The sequence below is a fragment of the Bacillus rossius genome, chromosome 11, assembly GCF_032445375.1.
Source record: "Bacillus rossius redtenbacheri isolate Brsri chromosome 11, Brsri_v3, whole genome shotgun sequence".
Lineage (NCBI taxonomy): Eukaryota > Metazoa > Arthropoda > Insecta > Phasmatodea > Bacillidae > Bacillus > Bacillus rossius.
In genome coordinates, this window is record NC_086338.1 from 2,342,441 (window position 1) to 2,355,141 (window position 12,701).

A 12,701-nucleotide genomic window follows, 5' to 3' on the forward strand; every position below is an offset into this window, starting at 1 on the left:
CCATTCCGCGTCATCTCGCACCTGTACCGTGTGGTCCGGGTTCCGTGATAGCTCGTCGGCCAGTTCATTATTCTTTCCCGCTACGTGTTCTACTGAGCCACTTGAGGCACTGGCTGTCTGTCCTCAGAATAAATCGCTGCCCCTCCAGGTGCGGGCGGTAGCGTCTTATGGCCCACACGACCCCGAGACATTCGCGCTCATTGACGCTGTAGCGACGCTCCACCTCCCCGAACTTAGCGCTCGCGTATTCAACGATCCGTGGCTCGCCCGCCTCGCCTAACTGGAGTAAGATGGCGCCGACGCCCTCCTGGCTTGCGTCGGTCTGCACTATGATTGGTTTATGTGGATTGAGTCTAGCCAGGGTGTGACATTGACGGAATCGGCGTTTCAGTTTGTCGAATGCGTGCTGCATGGCGCCGGTCCACCTATAGGGTTTCTTAGGCGACAGTTGTTCCGTCAGCGGGGCCGTCACGATTGAGAAATCGGGTATGAAGGCCCTTAACCAGTTGGCTAGCCCTATGAACCGCTGGAGTTGTTTGCGTGTGTTCGGGGTGGATTGGTTGAGTATGACCTCGAGCTGTTGTGAGGTAGGCCTGTTGCCGTCTGCGTTCACCAAGAGCCCCAAAAAATCTAACTCCGTCGTCCCCAGGTGGCATTTTTCCCTGTTGCAGGTCAAGCCGTGTGACGCAAGCCGTTCTAGCACTAACGCAAGGTGGTGGGCGTGCTCCTCCCACGTCTGTGACCACACGATGATGTCATCTAAGTAGGCGGCCGCAAATTTCCCGGAGTAGTTGTCCAGCACACGCGTCATCATGTTCTGAAAGGTCGCGGGGGCGTCTTGTAACCCGAAAGGCATCGCTCGGAACTGGAACCTGCGTCCGTCTGGGATGGTGAAGGCAGTTTTTGGGCGGTCGGCGGGTCGTATGGGCACCTGCCAATATCCTGATTTCAGATCCAGTGAAGAGAATACTTTTGCGTTTCCTAGGCCGGCTATCGTGTCCGCTATATTCAACAGAGGTGGGGGCGCATTAACTGTGACTTTGTTAATGGGCTTAAAATTAACACAAAATCGGGCGGTGCCGTCCTTTTTCTCTGCAAGTACAATCTGGAAGTTATACGGGCTCTCACTTGGCTCAATAATACCGTCCCTAAGCATTTCATTGACCTGTCTTAGGATAGTTTGCCTGCCTGCGTATCCATAGCTACCTGGTGGAATGAACATTGGGACGTGAGGGTGAGTGGGAATGGCGTGTTCGGTCACTGTGGTCCGTTTAAAGGGGGTCTGCACTCGCGAACACCGTACTCTGTTGGTCGAGCACACCCTGAATCAGGTCCCGGAATGCGGGAGGAACCCCCTGCTTAAATCCGTCGAGACTGACCTTGACCTCCGGCGTCGGTGCGGCCCTTCCGAGCCCGTAGACAGTGCGGCGGCCTTGGACGCCCACGTGCACCCGGCCGTCCCGTACCTCGATCCTCGCGTCCTGCTGCTGGAGCCAGGGCTGCCCCAGGATGACGTCGTCGCGCAGCCCGGCGATCACCACGGCTGTCGTCGTCGACCGCTGGTCTCGGATGTCGACGTGTAGCGTCGCGACGCCCTGCGTCTGGCAGACGTCCCCGGCTGTGGCCAGCTGGAGTTGGCCCGGCTGGCGCTCGTACTGGGCGTCTTCTAGGAGGCGTGCGGCGACGCAGTTGTGGCTGGCGGCCGTGTCAACCAGCGCGTTCACGGCCCGCCCATTGACGCGGATTGGGATGCGCAGAAGGTCACCTTCGTCGGCATTGACGTGACCCAAGTAGGAGGGGGCCGGCAGGTGCGTGCTCGCGAGCCTCGACTGTTGTCGTGGGGGGGGAAAGCGTCGGAGTCACTGCGCTGTCCCCCCGCGTCCGTTTCCCGACAGCCCCGGTATCTCGTGGTCCGGACGGTAGCGGTTGCGCACTGGGCAGTGTTGGTGCCAGTGGTATGTGCCCGCCGGGCAAGTCTGGCACTGTGGCGGGGGGCCCTCCCCGATGGCCCGTCGACGCCACGCCGGTGGCGACCGGTTGTCTGGGCGTGAGTTGTCACGGCGCGCCTCTGCCCACGGCGCGACGTACGGGACTACAGCTTGGGTGGTGTCGGTCGTCAGCTCCGTGCGCGCCGGCGTCGCGGCGCTGGCTCTGGTGGGTTTGAGAGCCTTCAGGTCCTGTTCCACGGTCCGCGCGAGCTGGACGAATTCCTCTGCTGCGCTTAGGGCCGCGTGACGTAGGTGCGGGCGGATTTCCGGGCGCATGAGTTCAATGTTGGGTCCTAGGATTTCCTCCGGCGCCTGCGTCGGGAACAGTCGCTTGTACAGGCGTATTTTTTTGAGTATGAACGCCTCGGCCGACTCTGCGTGCCCTTGTTCCTGGCAGAACAGCTCCGTGCGCACCTTCAACTCCGTCCGCGCGTCTGCGAACCTGGTTTCGAACCGTCGGACGAACTCCGGCCAAGGCATGTCGAATTCGTGGATGATCGTCCACCACGTCCTAGCGTCCGCACGCAGCACTCCGCCTACTCTCTCGGCCCACTCCTCCTCCGGAACACCATAGCGACTCAACCTCCCGCGGCATGCGTTGAGAAACTGTCTCGGGTCGTCACTTGTCCGGCCTGCGAATTCCGGGAGTTCGACCGGCCCTACCGGGGTTGCGTGTCCTCGGGTCCGCGGGGCGGGTTGCTGTCCCTCGACCATTCCTCCCCCTGCGCGCCGCGCGCCTTGACACTCCGCACAGATGTACCAGGTGTTCTCGGTGCTGTCCATCTCCGCCCGCGTGAGACATGCCACGTGCTTGAACGCACGGCACTGTATACACCACACGTCTTCACGTGTTCGTCCGTCGCAGGTTACGTTCGTACACTTGAAATAGTCCGGTACGGCCACCTTCCTTTCCCCCGGCGGACTGTCCCCCCGTGGCTCCAAACAACTACACGTGTCCGCCCAGGACGCGCCTAACAGACCTCCCACGTGTTTCGGTCGCGCGTACTTAACGCAGTACATCTTGTTCAGGTTGTACAGAACTTCCGTCTTCACCTCACTTACGTTACAGTCCGTCCGCGTACAGTACGACATCATGCTATGGCTGGTGTACTGCCTAGTCTACTCTCGCCCCGCACTCCACAAGTCTGTTCACGTCCTTGCTGAATTCTTGCATGCGCGCGCGCCAAGGGACGGTCACGTGACCGTCGCGCCAGAGTACCGTTATCCGCTCCGCTCGCTCCGTCGCTCCGTGCAACAACAGCACATCTCCCTCGCGCCTCGGTCCTAGTTATTCCTGCAGTTTTGTCACGCCCCACGCTCTTGGGCGCCACATGACGTGTCCGGGGGTTGTTGTTAAGATGTTCGGCTGAAATTTACTGGGCGCCACCACGTGTAGGGGCACGTGGACCCGGCAAGACTCTTATCCCAGGGCGTGACGTCGCCCGTGCGGAGACGTGACTCGTTTCCCCCCGAATACTGCCTATGCAATAACCAGACCCACAGCCCGCTCTCAGCGTCGGGCACGCTTTAATCCCTACCGTGGGCTCTTAAGGCGTCCCACACGCCCCTAGGAACTTGGGTAACACACACGTGGTCAATCACAACACAAGTTACGCGTCTGGGGTTTTATTGGCCTTGCATACACATAGGCACGATAACTCCTTACATACTCCTAGTCTCGTCGTTTAACAGTCAAAAGCCTTACGGCGCAATAGGCTTAGGTGAGGCCGGCCACCACGTGGCCGTGCTAGATTGTTCGCGAAAGTTTCAAGTCCCGTTACCGGAGTTAACAGATATTAATCAAACAGTCGGCTCCCGAGGTAGGCCCCGGGGATACACGAAAGCGTTTTAGAGTACTTACTAGTCGACAGAATTACCGGATCAGATGAATACCAAAGTTGAAGTCCCCGGAGTGCGGCGTGCTTCCTACCTCGGTGAGCGCTAGAGATCGACTGGGATGAGCAATGGCCGTCGGGGTGGCTAGACAATGACGCAGCGCGCCAAAACGGATGGTACCGTTATTCGGGCCGTATTGCGCCGAGGCTTACTCAAGAAAACCCTAAAAGCTATTCTTTAATCTCTTACATAGAATTATAAAATATAAGAATTACATTAGAAATTTATTATGCAGTTCTAAATAAAAGATGAAGATCGGTTTTGCATTATGGCCTCGGCAAGTCTACGTCTCTGGCGGCCTGCAGGATATTTCATCAAGACACATAAAATTTACGTTAATTATTGAAATGACAAATATTATAAAAATAACAGGGGTAAAAAAGAAAAGCGAATTACAAACATCCAATTACTAATACTTTAAGGGTACGAAGCACTGATTCTACTGCGCCCTCTTCTTGTGGTTCGTGGCGCCCTCACACGCACACACACACATGTCGGCGGGAGATTCAAACGCCAGGGAAGGAGTGGAGTGGTGGGGTGTGATGGCATATCGAGCTGGGCGTAGCCCCGGACGATGTCAAATTGGTATTGATTTTTTTTGTCTAGTCTGATCAAAATACACACATTTACCACAAATGGGGGCTTGTGAAAAAAAATGTTGCCATATCCCCCAGTTCTGAAAATTGTGTGATGTACCCATATTATTTATCCTAATTAAACGTTTATATTTGTATTTAATTTTGAAGATCTGTCTTGCAAACAATTTCATTGACACGTCTAAGTTCATGAACTTGCATAAATAAATTTTTGTTCCTATTTTATACATAATAATTTAAGGAATTGACTTAGGCTGTTGTTGCACGAAGGAAGTTCTGGGTTTTTAAGGTGTGTACGATAATTATGGTACAATCCGGTAATTTTTCAGATTTGAATCTGAGATTTGAATCTAACTTATCCTCAGTCCTAACCAAAAAAGTCTGAAAAGACTCGAACTCGACTCGTGAGTCGTGAACGGCCGTGCCGAGTCCGAGCACTAATTAAAAACTCTACTGGAACTCAAAATTCGAGTACTCGCAGGTCTCTAGCTCCCATTTATATTTCCTTTCTTGGAAATAACATTTATTAATTTTTTCTTGAATTGAGGTGTTAATCTGAATTAGTGTTAAACAATTTTTTTATTCTTCTGATTCTGTTGAATCTATTATGTCTGTTAATTTTTAATGTACATATAATTATTGTTAAGAAAATGTTATTGTGTTGAACTAGTATTATGCCTGTTCTATAGCCGAGACACTATGCACGTCTGATCAACAGAATGTAAATAAAAAATTGTTTGGGGCTGTGTCAGGACACACGGCCGTTGGTTTAACATGAAACGTCTATATCAGTGAGTTGCTATTAGTGTAATGGATTGAAATGAAGATGAGACATTGGCTGTGTATTACTTTAAATACAGAACAGACACTGAAAGGTATATAACTATTTCAATTAATATTTGACAACAATTTTGTTTAACATTGGCCTATGATATGAGAATAGTTACATAATGCATAATATCAGAATCAATGTCTCTGGTGACCCTACAGTCTATAGTGGCATTGTCCAGTGTTGTCAGTTCTGTGGGCACATAGTTGTGGCCGTGTTCATTCTTCATGAAGTTGACGAAGTAGCTGTTATTGATGCCATATGCCATGTGCTGTGGCAGCTTTTTGACGCTCCCAGAACAGTTTCTCTCACTCGCTCAGCACCGGACATTCGGGTACCTGTGCTTGGCCCATAGCCTCCTCTTTCCAACGATGGGTTGGCTCTTGCACAGACTGAGGCTCATACTTAATACTCTTTTTATAGGCTTACTTTACATTTTACTCCACAGTACAGTATTTTTGGCTTAAATCGATTGATCTAAACAAACTCTATTGCAAAAACACATTAATCACCATGCTACCGAGTCCGAGTCAAGAGCTGCTCTGAGTGGACAGGAGCAAGATCTGACCGATCTGTGCGGTTCCCCTTCTTTGTCGTCCCTCCGCCTGTGACGTAAACTGGCTATATTTGTTAAATAATAACACAGAACTTACATCCGTAAGACTAATAGTTAGAGACCTGCAAAATTCGCGGATTCAGTGACCTCCAGGATAGACTCTACTACACTCCACACATTCGGGCAAATGCCACCTGTTCATTGGCTGCTGACTTGTTGGTCGTCTCGACTGAGTGTCTGTGATTCGACACTTCTTTGATCGAGGGTCTCTAACTCATTACTCCATTACTCCAGATAAACAGTGAACAAGTGGCGGAAGCAGCGCTAAGGTATAATTATTTGAATTCAGGGCCGGACGAGTGTGATCTCGGAGATGTGACGGTGTGTGCAGGCCGGGGCACGAGGCTGATGAGCGTGCCGCCGGGGGCCACGGCGCCCGTGCCCCTCTCACACGTGGCCGCCACCGTGCTGGTGCGCCCGCAGCCTCTGGGGCAGGGCTACGTGTTCTGCAACAAGCCCGTGCTGTGGGCGCAGGCGCAGCGGCCCGGCGAGGTGCTGCAGGAGGTGATGCAGTGCCGCAGCAACCGCGACCACAAGTACAGGTGCGAGCGCCCAGCACCCCCCGTACACCCGCCGGTACTGGCTGTTTTTACATTTGAATACACGAATAAGGAATATTTTTCAAATCGAATTCGAAAAATTCAATTTTTTTTTTCTTTTTGCAAATCTATGGAGTCCAAAAAACATTAATGCCAAACAGAGTCAAAAGAAAGATAAATTTTTACTGGAAAACCAACTCTAGTGACACCCAAACTAATTAGTCTTCTGCGAATACTCGCTGGAGATTCATGTACAGCAACATTTCCCAGAGTAACTTCCTTGTACTCAATGTGATGTAGATAACGGCAGGTTAGTGACATGTAACCATCACCTGCTCTTGATGTCCAGTTATCAGTTGTGAGAGCAATGCACACAGGGTTATGCTCTGATGCTACCTCTATCACGTTGTGTTTTACCTCTTATCACATCATGTTTGAATACCAACTGTAACTTATGCCTTTCAGACTGATACAGTTCAAGAATAATACTCCGCGAGAATGTTGTACTTACTGGTATTTGATAACTTGGTTTCAAGTAATTTACTTATTCAACAAAACTTTTTTTTTTTTTTCAACAATTCTGTATGGAAGGTGGCACATTGTAATCAATTTGGCAATTTTTGTATTTATGGTTCTTGCTTCTTTACCTTTTAGTGGTAATTTCATGAATGTTGATACTGTTTGTTGTTTGCCTGCATTTGATGTTGATGGGGTGGCTGCAAACATTGTGTCTGACTGTTTCAAAAAGTCCTGGTACTGGGCGAAGTGGTGATGGGAAAGATGGTTTTTCTTTCATGTGGTTACTCCCAAATCGAAAAAACTTTTAGTAACTTGAGTTTTAATTGTATGGGTGAGCCTAAAAAAATCATAATACACTCTTAGGCCTAATTATTTGGTATAATAAAACACAAAGGTAAGACTTTATGGCATAAAAAAATTCTTTAGTAACTAACCTTGCCCATAGCACAGCTTGTAAAAAAAAATTACATAATATTCATTATATTTTATGCGAGCCAAATGAGTTAATTTTTATTTAAATAGCACTTATCATTTATTAAATATACAGAGCCCTAACGGAATTAATGTAAATAGGTCGTAATTTGAGGTTAAGTTATCTAACCTATTAGGTGTTTTACTGACACACCAGTAACTGAGTCTAGTACTACTATACCACTGGAAACACATGATTCATCTACTTCTGTTCCACTACAGGTAGATACTTCAGGAAATGATAACCGAGGTAGAACTTTATACTCAGCAGGAGGACAACCTGTGTTATTAATGGACCCTGTAGTAGCCATTAATCACCCTGCACGTCAGTGGTCTGAAGAAAAACCTACATTTTCTGCAAAATGTAGTGAAAATCCTCGCAAATTCTTAAAAACATTCGAAGAGTATGTTGAAACGCCCCTCGTGTCCTTGTTATTACTATTTATTAATATTGACAAGATGTCGACAAAACAGGCCTTGGAAGTGGCGGGCAGAAAAGAAATAATTAAGAACAAAATTTTAAACATCAGAGGCGGACACGGGGTGGGTCCAACGAAAATTTGTAAACTCCCTATCAAGACCTGGGAGCATAGTGTGGATCGTTATTGCCTTAAGTGATAGAAACAAACAGTTACGTTTATAGGCATCCTTTTATTTAAGATCAAGGTTTGTTTTCAAGGTTTTTTTATTACAAGTTATAAAGAGAAAATACTTTTATCATTTAACCATTATTAAAGAGAGCTCAGTTTACCTACTCATTTGTCGACCCGGGCCGCGAATAGAAAATTATTTTTCTAACACATCATTCTTAAATAAACCGTAAAATTTTAACATTTTACAATAATCTGTAATCACCATATTAGCTTATCATTGGTTAGTTATAACCATTTCACATATACAATTTCGAGATGGCTGAAGAGACCAAAACTGTTAAACTGGTTCGAATCTGATATCTGAAATTACATTTGGAAATTAACAAAAAAAAACTTTCACTGGCACTCGCTCTCACGAACTGAAGATTTTCTGGCGGTTCGTAGCTGATGGCGAAAAGGCCGGGAGTGAGAGCTTCCACTGGCGAAACCACCAATTCAAAATTGGAGGTCGCCGGGCTTCCTTAGTTCCCCAATATGGTTTCTTTCTCTTTGGGAGGGGGGACTAGGACCCTGTCTGTGGACAGACCAAACCAAAAAAAAATTAGATCTGCACCACAGACAGAACAAGGTCGGGTCAGAAAACGACCGCAAGATAGGCAAACTTCAAAGGACCGAAGAGAGAACTTACCAAAACAGGGTCGTAGTTGTTAGGCACAGCCATGTTGCCTGGTAGGAAGATGGAGGGCGATGCGCGGTCGACGTCGCTGTTAAAAGAGAAAAAAAAAAATGCGGCATTAGACAAGAAATTCGGTTCGCGGAGAAACTAGGATTACTACGTAGAGGCTATGTTGAGATGACTAAAATAAAAAAACCAAAAGGTAAACAGGGAATCATCCCTTTTCTGATCAGACTACATCTTAGTACTGCTGCTTGGCGTCATCTTTGATTTAACTGGACGGAGCCCGAAACGCGATCAGCGGACTACCGACGCGGTCGTTCCAGAGTGCAGAACAAGAGTCCCCTCCAATCGGCGCTGCGTCGCTAAAAAAAAACAAGGACTTCGTCCTAGAGGGTGGAGGGGCGTCGGAAACCTTCGGCAACTCTCGTTGTCCGGCTCAAAGTGAACTATCGTAAAGGACTTCCCTCTGTTGGAGTTTGCACGCACTAAGGTCGACCAGGGGCGAGTCGTGGTACAGTCGACTTTAAAAAAAACTACACCTTATGTAACCAGTTTATATGGAAAATAAAATTATTTCCAAAAATAATTTTAAAATTATGATAAAATTTAAAAAAACGTGCCGAAATACCTTATTTCCGGCACAATGTAACACGTTTTAACTTAACAGAGGACGAGAAACTTAGATGTTTGAGCAGTAGTTTAAAGAGCACTGCATATTACTGGTTGGAAATGCATCGTAATAGCATCACTTCTTACGCGCAATTTAAACAAATATTCATTCAACAGTATTGGAGTCTCAAACTTCAAGGTAACTTGCGTGCTGTTTTGCATAGCGAGAAGTTTGACCCAAAGAGGAATAAAACATTAGAGTCACACCTGAGTGAAATGTTCGAACGGACTCGATACTTAGATGTAGAAATGGATGACAATGAGTTCATAGCCATGATCCTTGGACAGTAATTACTGATGAGATATCAGCTATATTTATCTGGAAGGAATTTTATATGTATATCGGATTTCAGAGAACAATTACTGGCGTACGATCGATTAGACCATCAGATTCGAGTCAGTAGTAACGTGCGTGAGGAAAACGAGAGGCCGATAAACACTAAGACAACTCCCATGTACTAACCATGGAACCAATGTCGTAATGACAACAACTTAGAGAAAAACAAACATCACACACCACAAGTGAACACACTTGTATGGCGAGACCACAAAGAAAAACAGAATAAAAATAAATGGTATGAAAACAAGAACCAAAACTTCCATCAAAGGGAATGGTATTTCAAAGACTATGGGAGCCAAAATGAGAAGGGGTATTGGCGTAACCAGCCTAAAGATAGTCGGTACAGTTACGGTCAGGACAGCCGTCAATCGACACCGTCAAAGGAGAGGCAGGATTACTGTCAACATTGTACACCACACACATCGCCGAAAGAAAATCGCGGATTACCACGGAAGACAGAAACTATACGTTCACCTAGGAAAGACAAATGTACAACTGAATATGTTGAGGGAAATAGTGGAAACTATTCCACTAATTTTCTCCAGAATACGCAGGACACAATAGTAAACACAATTAGTAGTGGTAACACAAGAAACGAGACGACTTGTGAAGGTATTAGACTACCAGAATACGGTAATACTTATTACAAGACAGTCGCAGCATCATTACGAGTTCCTAAATATTTTCAAGGACAAGAACCCGTTAACCAAACTGTATTTTTCTAACCCACAAGGAAGAGAATACTTGCATCAGGAAAATTACCAGGCTGAAGTACAAATAAATGGCAACGATAAATGCAAGCCGTCAAACTAGCAGAGATCGGTATTGTCGACCCCAAATACCAATCGCTAGTCTCGACAAGGGGGAACACAGCCTTATTTCGAAATCACACCTATACAACATACGATTAGCAGAAAACGAAAGGGAGTTTTTAACAGAAGAGGAATAATATACTACAGGGAGAAAGGATGTATACTGTCCGGAACTACATTTGCGCATCTACGCAATACTTACTCCGTGTTTACTAGATAGTGGAGCTGAGGTCAGCTGCATTAGCGAAGACTTATGCTCAGAAATAGAACATGCTGGAATTAAGGTGCCAATAATACCTATTCCAGTCGTGAAAATTCTTGGTGCTACGTCACGAGCCAGCCCTATAGTAAATAAACAAGCTTTGATAACTATAGATGGTCTTGGCAAAGAAAAATTTATATGCGTCGTAAATATGGTATTTTTTTGGATTTTCGAGGGTGGTTATTCTCTACCAACGATATTCAAACACCGATCATTGCGATAAAATGGCAAATATCAGACAACGCGAGCTAATTACGCATCGTATTTTCAGTACTACGGTACCAGATTCGTTAATAGCCACTATTGAAGATGTCAAATTAGTCATTGCAGAAATTAGTGCACTTCCTGACAAACATCAACAGAAATTATTTAATCTACTGAATGGTCACATATCAGTGTTTTCCGACAAACCAGGTCGTAACAGCTTGTACGAAGCGAAAATTGTCATTAAAACAGGTGAACCGTTTCACAAAAATAAAAAAATCCTACCCGATTCCCGCGAGATACTTGTGGGAAGCAGAAAACTATTTCTAATTGATGTTAAGAGTGGCAGGTAGTGAAACGTGAGTCTAGTCCTTTCATTAACCCCGTGGTATGTGTACGGAAAAAAGATGGCAGCGTGCGTTTGTGTTTGAATGCACGCGAAATCAACAAATTAACTGTAAGAGATTGAGAAAGTCCTCGAAACACCAGTGACATCCTTAGACTGTACCAAGGTATAAAACATCTAACTACGTTGGACTTATCAGCCGGATACTGGCAAATACCTCTGAGAAAAGACTCACAGCAGTACACAGCATTTCTTTTCAAAAATCAACAATATATATTTTTTAGGTAATGCCATTTGGACTATCCAATGCTGTCGCCCAATTTACCCGATGCTTAGATACTACTTTAGGGACAATGCAAAAATTTTGCACGAGCCTATGTAGATTATATACTTATCACTTCTAAGTCATTCGAGGAACATCTACAGTACGTTAACATTGTCATTTCTAAATTAAGAACTGCTGGTATGACCGTCAAATTACGGAAATCAAAAATCCGTGGGAATGAAGTACCATTTCTAGGTCATATCCTAACGCCAACAGGAATACGTACAGCACCCGACAAGTTAAGTGCTATAACCACGTAATGTCAAACAGCTACGAGTTTTTCTAGGAGTCGTAGGGTTCTATAGAAATTACTCCGACCAAATAGCTCGAGTTGCATTACCATTATTCAATTTATTGAAAAAGGGAAAATGTTGGTTTTGGTCTGAGAAAGAACAAGACGCATTCGAAGCATTAAAGGCAATATTTTTAAAGGAACGCGTGATTCACCATCCAGTTCAAGGGTGAGAGTTTATACTATACACTGGCGCCTCAGCATACACGTTGGGCGTAAAACTGGCTCAATGCGACGAGAATAGTATAGAAAAAACTGTAGCAATGGCGAGCCGAACCATGAACAATGCCAAACGGAACTATATGGTGACCGAAAAGGAGGCATTGGCTATTGTTTGGGCCCTACAAAAATTTTGAGACATACTCATTGGAGAAACCATCAAGTTAATGACGGATCACCAAGCAATAACATGCTTGAGAACAGGAAAAACGTTTGGTAGTCGCATCACCAGATGGTGTTTATTGATTCAGGAGTACGACATCACCATACACCACATAAATGGACAAAATAATCTAGCTGCAGATTATTTGAGTCGAGCGCCAGACGTGTTTGACGAGCAACATGGTAACGATAAAAGTTCCAAGGAATTTTTGATAGCACAGACTATTACAGTCAATGTAGAGAAAAACGTTAAGCTAAGATAATTATTTAAAAGCCTCAAAAGTATGCAAGAAACTGACAAATTTTGTAAATAAATTATTGGTTTCGCCCCCTGAATCTAATAT

The 12,701-nt window shown here is 45.9% G+C and overlaps 1 protein-coding gene across 1 annotated transcript in view; it reads left to right on the top strand.

Moving 5' to 3' along the window:
* LOC134536562 (intermembrane lipid transfer protein Vps13D) overlaps nt 1-12,701 on the top strand; it is a 416,290-nt gene that overhangs the window by 200,844 nt on the left and 202,745 nt on the right. Inside the window, exon 46 of the mRNA XM_063376313.1 lies at nt 6,257-6,467. Coding sequence (XP_063232383.1) covers nt 6,257-6,467 — 211 coding nt within the window. The remainder of the gene's footprint in view (nt 1-6,256; nt 6,468-12,701) is intronic.